The following is a 10,812-nucleotide window of genomic DNA, read 5'->3' as shown; positions in this document are numbered from 1 at the left end:
GGGAAAGGGCAGTGTTGGGTCTTTCTTAAACCGCCTACGTTTCGTGTCGTTAGCGGCTCTCTCACGGCTATTGGTTGCTGGAGATTGAAGTCATTTCCAGTCTTGCCCCATGTTTCAAAACAGTGATTCTGTCAAACTTGCCTGTGGAGCGAAGTTGCATTTATTACAAAGCGAAATGGGTCGCGCAATATAACTTTATTTATGTGCAAACAGCTTCAAAAAGGAGCTGTGCCTTATAACGATCTAAAACAGAATAATAAATGCGTTAAACAGACTAAATGTAGAGAACACAAAAACAAAAGACAAGTATGTGCGGCAGTTGAGCAGTTTTATTACGGTTAGATACGGGCACTCGCTTAAGGGCTTGAGGTATCCGGTGTCTGCAAGCGGACACGGTAAGGCGCTAAAGATCAAACAACGAATTTGGTCAGGAACTAGCCTGTTTGGTTGGTCGTTAGTTGATCCAAGGATCTCAGCCAGCTGTTTCTTCAAAGGAATCAAGATACTGGCTTCAACAATATGGCTGGGTAGCTTGTTCCATGCTCCCACCACCCTTTGGGCAAAGAATGTCAGGTGACAAATGGCTCTGCTGTTGGGTGTGTTGAAGGGACATGTCTGCAGTATGTTCTATGTACAGGAGCTGTTTAGGGATAGCTGTGTTTTAAAGCATTTAGTAATTACAAATTGGATGAGCATATACTGTAACACAAAATGATAGATTCCAAATTAAAAAAAACAATGACAGATTAGAAATAAAATGTAGATCTTACCTTGCCCAAACTGTGATATCTGCATGAACCAAAGCCTTTTTGCATTCGGCTTGTCCATGACATTATCATCCATCCATTTTCTAACTGCCTTATCCAATTCAGGGTCACAGGAGTTCCAGAGCCTATCCCAGCAGGCATCTGGCACAGGGCAAATTGTCCCTGGAGCCAGATAACCTACCTGTACATTTTTGCACTGTGGGAGGAAACTGGGGACACCTGCAGGAAACCCATATGAACACGAGGAGAACATACAAACTCGACGCAGACTGCACCCCAGGTCTGAAATCGAATCCAAGACCCAGCACAGTGCCACTCTGATGCCCAAACCAATAAATGGTCATGATGCTAAATCATTGTGAGAATGGTTGTTGGAGAGCTTGAGAACCAAGCAAGAAAGAGAATGCATTGTGGTCATGAGCTGCGAGACTATCACTTTCATGCAGAGATGAGCCCTAAAAATTGTGCTCATTTGTATTTGGCCAGGAGGCGAACTGTGTTGGGAATTTTCTGCATGGAGACAGGTTGATGGGATGATCAGGGAGAGGGTTGCGAGAATAGTCAATGAGAGGGTGTTCTGGACAGAAAGCTAGATTACAGTTGGGCCGCAGCCAGAGCTCATTATCATTGACACTAACCCAGAGAACTGGCTGCTCCTAGTTTCAGGAGGAGGCTGATGGCAACATAATATGAGCCCAACTCTTGTCAGTCTCTGTCAGGCACCTGGTGCCGGGAGGGGGGGGGGGGGGAGTTGTCTGCAGAATGCACCTGCTAGAAGCTCAAGCAGTGCAGCACACATTGCAGAAAGCAGTTTTTGAGCCACAGTGAATGGATGCCCCTTTCTGCTCTGCTGTCCTAACTGAAATGAATAATCTCTGTCTTTTGCCATTTGCTTGAGGCATTTAAAGTTTATGAAATCCCCATCTCGACCTACAGAGTTTGGAACACTCTCGCTTAGTTATAGATGGCTATATGTGTCTCATATTGTGTGGCACACAGCTCTTTGCATAAAGAAGTGCCACTGATTTTAATTCCCAAAGGCGTCCTTGTTTAATTTTCAAGTTTTGCACTGTGCTGCGTGTTCTAGGATGAGCGCGGGATCTGCTCTAAACAGTTCCACCTACTGTTGGCTGACCCCATTTTAAAATAAAGATTGGGGTTGAGAAAGATCTCTCACCTCCCTGTTCAAACGCCCGGCTTTCCTTTCCCTCCTCTTTTCCTCTCTGTTGCTGTCCTATTTTTGTCGCGTCTTTTTAATTTTAGCTTGACTTTGTTTATTCCTCCTCGCGCTGTCGTCTGATGACAGGCCGCGCATTGATCGTGGCTGTGACAGTGCCAGCTTCCTGCTCTTAAAATGGAAAGCCTGCGTCTCCTTGGGTTCTCATGTTTTGTCGTATGTTCTTTCAGGGAGACTTAGAACCTGGAGCACTGATGGTTAGCCCTGCGTTGCATCAATAATCGCCCGCTGGCTTTCTCCTTTGTCATCAATTGTCCACGTGCTAGAGCAGAGAGACTACGCTCATTAAGAAATGAGGGGGGGGGGAGCTATAGTCTTTTCTCGGGTTCATGCTGCTTTCTTGCTGTGAGTATTAACAGTACAGCCAAAGAGGGTGGCAATGAGAAAATAAGCAAGAAATTCAACAACATGCGTAAAGAATAAAATTGTACAAGAATAGTCTTTTAGAAAAAGCGTAAGGGAAGCAAAAACAGAATGAGCAAATATAGGTCCATCTTCTCCCCCCAGCACAGCTCTTGTCTTGTAGAGTCTGTTGAGGCAGAGATTTGATCTTGCAGAGTTCCTTTATTCTAGTCACTGTAGCAGACAGTACAGCTGTCTCTGGCAGGAAGGGTGCTGACTTTGCTCCTGTGGCTCATATGCCTGTGGCCAGGCTGTGGTCACTGAGCCTGTAATGCTTCAGCCTATGTCTCTCAGTTGGGAAGACTGAGCTATTCTAGAGTTTGCAGTCCAGTGCCTTTTCCCTCTGTATTGTGCTCTAGTGGGTGGGGAAGTTCTGTTTGTGTTCAAACGCTCCATAGGAAGAAGGAAATGGGGAAAATGAACAACTGGGCCCAGTTTTGATGGCATCTGCAGAGCTGCCATAAGGTCTTGTCCCACCCCAGCTGATGGTTGGATGGTCTTTCCAGTTAATTAGGTCCATTAGCGTCCTTTCACCAGCTGTGCAACCAGAGTCCCACAACTCTTTGAGTAAACAAGGTTCTCCCTGTTTTTGAAGCACTTATTAAATGGGTTTTCCTGTCTGCAGTGAGCAAGCAAGTCTGGTTGGTAAGGTGGTGGTAGCCTGAGTCTACTGGCTGTGGACTCCAGTTTTTTGTTCCCCTTGTTTCTTGTTTTGCGATGAGATCTCGTCTCTACTGCAAGAAGCCCCTAGGAGTCTGGCAGGACGCCCTGCTCCGGGGATGTTCTGATGAGCCGCAGGCTATGGTTTCACAGGCACGAGATGGAGGTGCCCGAGGGAAGGAGGGTGAGAGTTTTCACTGAGAAACTTTACAGTTGTCTCATATACCCCCCCTCCCCCAAGCTGAGGGTGATGAAAGAGGAGGCCGCATGCCGAGGCAGAGCTCCCGGACTGAGACAGCCCTCCTCCTCCTCTCCCTCCTAACGCAGACAACGACAGCCACGCAGAGGAGCACATAGGCGAGCTCCTTCTGGGGTGAAATTAGAATCTCCATTTCTGTGGGAATTTCTGCCTTTCCCAGTCCCCACGCAGAGGAGAGGAGGATGTCCAGGTGGCTCCTTGAAGCCATCCATCCTGTGTCACCTTCCACGCTCTCAGGAGCTCACTGGAGGAGCGGCTGCCCAGGAAGTCACAGGAGGCCCAGAGCCAAGAGTTGTCCTTGCTGGCTACTTGCACCCATCGCCCCCTGGTGGCCCTTAGGTAATTTTGCAACCTCTCTTGGGGGGGATCAGGTTATAGGCAGCTCCTCACGTGACCCAGGTGTTACGTCCTCAATATGGCTCAGTCTAGGGGAGAATGGGGACTAACATATGAGCCAGGGTTTAACGGACGGAAATACACACAACTATGTGTAGGATGGTGGAAAATGCTAGGAAGTAAAAAAAAAAAATAGTGATAAGTGAACAGAAAAAAACCGAACTACATTATTCTACAACCCAACTACCCGCTAAACCTGTGTCCCAAGAAAAAAGGGTTGCAAAGCCGAAGAAAAGTCTTCTGCAAGCTGTCTTTCTACCCTCTACTAAACTAAGCTTTAACGGAAAACTAAAAAAAACAAACATGGCTGCCACAACAATCCCAACCCTACACCACAGCTAAGAAAACAAATCCGACACATCTCACGTTTTCACGGTTTCTTCTTCTTGCAGCTCTCTTCAGACACCCTCTCAGGATGTCCCAGCATTTCTTCAACCAATCCAGAGACAGACTTTCATTTAGGGATACGCCTACCTCCAATAAGAGATTCCTGCATGGGAGGGGAGTGAAAAAAAACAAAGAGAATGTAACACCAGGCCCGATAACCTCGACTTCTGGGTCATAGAGCCCAGTCTGCCTTTGGGCCAAGTGGCCGATTAGGATCCCCTTAGTACTGCCATTGAGCAATGTGTGCTGGGGTGTGAAAGAGTTATCAGTGACACAGCACAGCCCTTTACCTGGCTGGAATCGCATGCCCAGACCTAAGAAGGGGTTTGATCAGTGGGGTGCTGCTCTGCCCTGCTCTCTGCTGTCACTCCGGTCTGTAGAAGGTACCTGAGCAGAAACCACCCTCACTGCAGTGTTACAAACCCCTTCTCTCTCTCTCCTCACATTGAACTCCAGAGGAGGTTTATTTATAGGCTCTGGAAAGATGCTCTCACTGTATTATTATTCCTGTCCATTAATATGATCCAACGCCTCCCAGAGCTAAGTTTATCTCTCCATTTAGAGATTATAATCCTTTTGCATCAGACGGGCATCGGATGGGCTTTGTCTTTTTTTGTGTGTGTGTGAGTGTCTGCTTGAATAATTTATAAATCCTGAGGTGGGGGGCCAGTGGGGGATTTTGAACAATGTCCAGCCAAGCGGTTTAGAGGTTGTGTAACCAGGACTGGTGTGGGAGGAGGAGGGGAAGCAGTTCAGTGTTTTGGACTGTTGGGCCTTGTTGCCAACAGCGGCATTGTCTTGACTTCAGGAAAATTCAAAAGCGTGGCTTTTAAAGGCAGAAAAAAAAGAGTTTTCTGCTGTGGGCTCTCAGAAGCTTTGAGGTGGGGCTCGCAGCCGAAAGCGTTTTTTAAGTGAAATTTCGAGATACCACGCATCCAACGGCTCCAGTTTGGAGTTACCCTTGTTCTCAGCTTGAGACCTGTGGGCTAAATTCACACATCCTGTGAAGGTTTAACGTCCCTTCGCTTGATTTTTATCACCCTTCTACAGGCTCCTGGTGGAGGGCTGCTGCTTCTCTAATGACAAAGCTCCACATCTCTTCAAAGAGACCTTGTCCTGATAGCTCTCCACCACATTGTGCATCACCTTGAGAGAACCTATTTCCATACACCTGCTGGCTTTAAACCACACTCCTTCCTTACACAAGCCCATCGGGTTATTTTTCTGCCCGCTGGCATAATTTCTGTCAAAGGCCTTTGCTCAGGTGTGAAACTACCTCCCCCTTTTTTTAGTCTCCAACTCAAATCCAGTTCAAGTTTAAAATCCAGGTATAAGGACAGGAATATTCAGGTTATTCCTGTTTTCCCCTCCTACACAGTCACTTTTAAAGTTTTACCTATAGTAGTTTGCAATGACGGGACAGTACGGTGGCACAGTGGTTAGTGTTGCTGCCTCGCCCTCGCCTCACTGGAGCCCTGGGTTCAATTCCAGACCTGGGGTGCTGTCTGTGTGGAGTTTGCATGTTCTCCCCAGGTTTGCATGGGTTTCTTCCGGGTTCTCTGGTTTTGTTTCACAGTCCAGACACATACTGGTAGCTCCCAGAAGAAAAACAAAACTCAGGGCGAACAAGCAAACTCCACACAGGCAGCACCCCAGGTCCAGAAATGATCCCAAGGCTGTACTGTACCACCATGCTGCCCAGATTACAAAATCCTCTGAAAAACTTGGCAGGATCATGTGTGCTGGAGTTATTTAAATAATCCACAAATCACTTAGCGCAAGACCTTTTGCTGACCCGGTTAAACCTCCTATAAGTGCAGAATTCTTAGAAGCATTGATGCAGGGCCTACGGATTGGCACAAAGTGGACCTATGACATAGACTGCAATTTTACATAACCTGCACAACGTGTAACATTGTGTCATCCCATTAGAGCTCAGCTCTTTCTGGCTGGACGTATTAGTCCCCTAATTCCTTGCCATCCTAAACAAGACTCAAAGGGCAGTAAAAATAGCCCCACCCTTGCACTGCAAGCCAATGTAAGTCAATTGAGTTCAGAGCAGCAGGGAAGCAGGTTAATTCTTAATGAGTGGAATTTCTGATCTCAAGATCCCCAGTTGGTGTCATGTGCAAGAAGGCTAATCTGTTTTTTTCCACGAGCTAGAGCTATAAATATCCCGGGATATACTCAGAATACCAGGAATGGCTGTATCTGGCATGACCTTTTTAGTCTTTTCTTGACTGATACTATGTTTCCATACTGGTGAAGGTCAGGAGGTCTTTGGGTTCCTCTCTCCTCCAGCAGCTCAATGCCCTGATCTCTGCATTCTGACTCTGATCATACTGTGCCTTCATGGGTTTGCTTTGTTTTGTTCGGTTTATTTTCAATAATTTCCAGGGACAGAAAGGGCAACTTTGGCTTTTAGCTTGTCTTTAGCCTTTGTGGTGCTTCAGTGAGGAAGAAAGTGTGGAACATTAAGGCTCAGATATCTTCTCAATACTGCTGTTATTTTTTAAATTTCAGACACCTGTTTTAGTTTCAGTGATTGCTAATCTCTCTGATATCATGTAATGGAATTTTTTTTTGGCCGAGCTGAGCCCGTCATCCTACTTTCAAGAGCAGTAGCGGATGAATACCCCAATCAGGCCTCCCCAACATTCTCTGGCTACCATTACTAATACAAGCCCCACAACACGGAACACATGCGCAGCAGGAAACCGCTTTCTGGTTTTCCTTGTTTTTATATCCCACTCTTTCTTTGTACGCCTCCTCCCAGACAAACAGCTGCCTCTCAATACCAGGCAGATCGAGATAGATGGACAGAAAGACTGATGGACTGGCAGAATTTTTACCTCTTTTCCAGCTGTTATCCAGCGGCCTGACCTGCTGGGCCTTGAAAAGCACAAGAGAAGCTGTTATCGTTGCCGTGGTTAGTTTTGCTGTTGCTACACTACCATGTAATTAGGCTCCAGCTGTTTTTTTTTGGCAACGAGTATTGGGAGATGTCCTGGCGGGGAAGTCGAATGAGAAGTCCCACAGGGAATGAAGCTGCTGCATGCCACACTGATTTTTCAGTTCACGTCAGTCATCTGGCTCTTTCCCCCCATATTTTTGATTGTGCTGGTTTCTTTTCTCTCGGTTAAATGCTTTACAATTTAGACAGCCACCTGGGTCTGGCCATTGTGAAATCTGTGTTTTATTTTCGTTTGTGAGCTCCTGTAATGCTCCTCTTACTGGATACTTGATGCGTTTTCCCTTCGCAATGGCCTGGAGAATGGACGCTGGGAATGGGTCATGGTGGAACGTTCTGGATTTCATTGGAAGCTGCCCGTTGGAAAGCTCCAGGAGTCGGGAGGCGCAACTTTCTCTTTTATTATATTGCATTTTTAATGAGAGCAATCTGGAAAAGTCTTCATATGATCATTGTTTATACCTTACCTGGAACTTTACGTAAGATTTGATTGCTCGAGAAATGAAGCTGGGAGAAGCTGTTTTTTCCTGGTGTGGTGCGTCTCAACCTGAGGCTTATCCCAAAAGGAAAATGAGATACCAGTCTGTGACAGGACACCCGCAAACAAGCTCAGAGGGACATTGTAACAAAACCGGTTAACCTGCCTAGCATGTCTGTAGAAGGTAAGAGAAAATCCATATCGGTCTGTCTGGAGACTACATGCAAACTCCACACAGAAGGATTTTGGATGCCAGAGCCCAAGAGAGCAATGGAGCCACAGTGCTACTGTAATAAAACAAGTAATAGGTTTATTCCATGCTGAAAAGAGAAGAAAGAAAACACAATGTGGAGCCTTCTTTGGGTTCGCAGTCGAAATGTTGTGTTTTCTGTCTTCTCTTTTCAGCATGGAATAAACCTATTACTTGTTCCTTTGCAGACTACGCATCCTGACGCAGCTGCCCACCTGAACTTCTCTGGGCTACTGTAACTACACCTGCGCCACCTTACCGGGATTAAGATGATAATATATTTCTCCTCATAAATGCCATCAGGAACTTCTGGACAGACAAGTAATAGCAGGAAGTGAGCCTGGCAAGGGTCTGATCTGTAAATCAACCCTAATATTAAAATTTATTAAATTAAACAAATGCTAATACAAAACTGATTCAAGAACCACAAGAGGCAGAGACTCCTTCACTTTTTCTAATGCAAAATTTATTGAATGTTCTCGTGTTCTGGTGCTCTGGATGTTGTTATAGGTTGGACCTGGCTGTGCTCCCGTCTGGACCAGATGAAGCGGCTTCTGGGGTGACATCTGCGGGGGCCGGCGCTGCCGCCTCTGTGCCCGCTCCATGGGCGCGGGGGACGGGGGGCTCCTGCGGGCGGGCGCTCGGGCCGATGTCTCCGAGCCGTTCGAGGAGCCGGCGGAACTCCTTCAGGGCCAGGGTGCAGAGCGCGTGGTCGTCCTGCAGCGCTCGGAAGAGATTGAGGGGTGGGGCGTTCCGGAAGACGGAGGGAAGCCCCAGGTGCAGGCACAGGGCCTGGTTGCCCACCACGAAGTGGAAGAGCCGCTGTTTGTCCAGGCTGTGCTGCAGCATGTACAGCACTTCCCGAACCCGGTTGGACAGCTGCCCCCCGGCCCAGCTCTGAGGGTCGCCCTGCGAGAAGAGCACGTGCAGGAAGGCCGTCTTGATGTGGAAGGAGCTCAGGAAGGAGGATACCGGACCCCTGGAGCTGTTGGGCAGGGGTGGGGCGCAGCCTCCTGTGCAAGAGGCGTGGATGTAGGCCAGGATCTGGAGGCAGCGCATGTGACAACTGTCGGGGGGCAGCCTTTGGGTCATCTCCTGCAGAAAGCGGGCCTCATAGACGGCGAACCACTGGACCCAGTGCAGGGGGGGCCGGAACATGGGCCCCTGGGTGACCAGGTAGACGTCGGAGCCTTCCACCCTGACGGCCGGCACCACGTTCACCCAGAGCGCCTGGCCGGAGCCGTACTCCAGCCGCAGACGGCAGGGGCAGGCCGCCTCCCCGAAGGCCAGGGTGAAGTTGGCCTGCTGGCTCCAGCCCTTCTTCAGCGCCGCCCCCAGCCACTGCAGCATGCCGGTGGGGTCCAGGTGCTCCCCGGAGCGCAGGCCCTCTTCCAGCAGGCAGTCCAGGCTGTCCTTCCTCTCCGCTGCCAGCCTGCGCACGTCGGAGCCGGGCGGGGGCGGGGGCCGTCTGGCCCCCATCACTCGCACTCGGCCCTGTCCCAGGTGCTCGGGGAGGGCCAGCCAGGAGCCGGGCCAGAACCCTTCCCCGTAGCCCAGCTCCACGCGGAAGGACAAGCCCGCGGGTGCGCCGATGGCCACCAGCACGTCGTACACGGGCTCCAGCTTGCCCCCTCGAACACCCCAGCCCTCGAACAGGCTTCCCACGCCCACGCACTCCTCCCTCAGGACGTCCACGCCTGCTTGGCCAAAGCCCTTGGCTGTGCGGAGGAGAGAGTCCACTAGGCCCCGTACAACACTGCCGGCGCCCCACATAGCCTCGTCCCTTCCAGCCTGGCTCACTTCAGCCTTGTAGAAGGCATGCAGGGACTGGTCACACGGCCAGGGCGTCCGCTCCTTCCTGTGCTCCTCTTCCCTGAACACCACCCTTTTCTTGCTTTTCTTCTTGACATCTCTTTCTGCCCTCCTCTCCTCCTCCTCCTTCTTCACCTCCTCTTTTTTCTCCTTTTCTTTTGGTCTAGGACGACGCCGTCTGAGTACAAACAGGCCCAGGATCAGAGCCCCGGCCAGTGTCCAGACCAAGGGTTCAGTCGCCCAGGCTCCCGCCATACTTAAAACATCAGCCGGGATGGTCTCGGTTTCTGCCTGGAAGCTCAGGCGGTCAAACTCCTCGTCGAGCCGCAGCAACATCTGCTGCAAGAACAGCTCACGCTCCCTGTTCTTGTCCACCAGGGCGGCACGGCGCACTCCATCCCCCACCTGCAGGGGGCTCTGGAGACCCCCGCCCAGGATGAGGTAGCACAGTATCAAGATGGACATCCCTGCAAGGCCAAGAGACGGAGGCGTGAGACAAAAAAGAATCGAGAGACCCAGTCACAAGCTGGCGCCGTCAGGATTTTTCACATAGAGGTAATGTGTGATACAACACCAGTCACAAAATGGAGCAGCCTCAAACACTGTCACAAGTATCTGAGCACAGAAAGCACAGAGCCATTTTATGGTGTATTATTTCATTCAAGAGGGAAGAGACTCTGGCTATCACGTTTTTGGTTAAATGACTGAAGCTTACTGTAACTCATACATTTACCTTGCTTACTGGAAAAACATTTTTTTTCATTCAAGCTATGGTATTTCTACAAAAAAAACCAACCAGTATTGTCTCCACATGCACATAGCACAATGTCATGATTGTTGAGTCAATAGGACTGAGCACATGTGTGTAACCAAGTAGTAATGTGATGGGGAAAGGGAGGACTTGACATGGTGGCACATAGCTGCACAAGTAGATAGACACAAAATAGCGGCCATCTTAATCAAAACTGTAAAGGAGAAACAATAGACTTTAAATATATACTCCAAACTTACCTTAAACGTGTCTTAGGTTTCAGAGTCGTATCATCTGGTCAGAAGGGAAGTATTGTTTGTTTCTTAATTTGAATAAATTAATATTAAATTCTGTATATAACTATCCATCAAGAAAATAGCCTCCGAGAAATGCTGAGATTTGTTTAGATTTGGGTGTTGTTGGTGTTTTTAATTCGTCGCCC

General features: G+C 48.9%; 1 protein-coding gene across 1 annotated transcript; it reads right to left on the bottom strand.

Annotated features, from left to right (window-relative positions):
- Positions 1-8,311: 8,311 nt before the first annotated feature.
- On the bottom strand, positions 8,312-10,084 carry LOC148820840 (inositol 1,4,5-trisphosphate receptor-interacting protein-like). Its single transcript, XM_088931640.1, has one exon. It carries the CDS (start codon positions 10,082-10,084, stop codon positions 8,312-8,314), a length of 1,773 nt encoding a protein of 590 aa, XP_088787766.1.
- Positions 10,085-10,812: the final 728 nt, after the last annotated feature.

This window comes from Atractosteus spatula, chromosome 14, assembly GCF_055471065.1.
Source record: "Atractosteus spatula isolate fAtrSpa1 chromosome 14, fAtrSpa1.hap1, whole genome shotgun sequence".
Taxonomy (NCBI): domain Eukaryota; kingdom Metazoa; phylum Chordata; class Actinopteri; order Semionotiformes; family Lepisosteidae; genus Atractosteus; species Atractosteus spatula.
The sequence above is the reverse complement of the archived record's forward strand: the minus strand, read 5'-3'. Positions and strand labels throughout refer to the sequence as shown.

Bases quoted from the DNA above. Each gene is read 5' to 3' on its own strand.
- LOC148820840 (XM_088931640.1), bottom strand. From the start codon at position 10,084: ATGTCCATCTTGATACTGTGCTACCTCATCCTGGGCGGGGGTCTCCAG.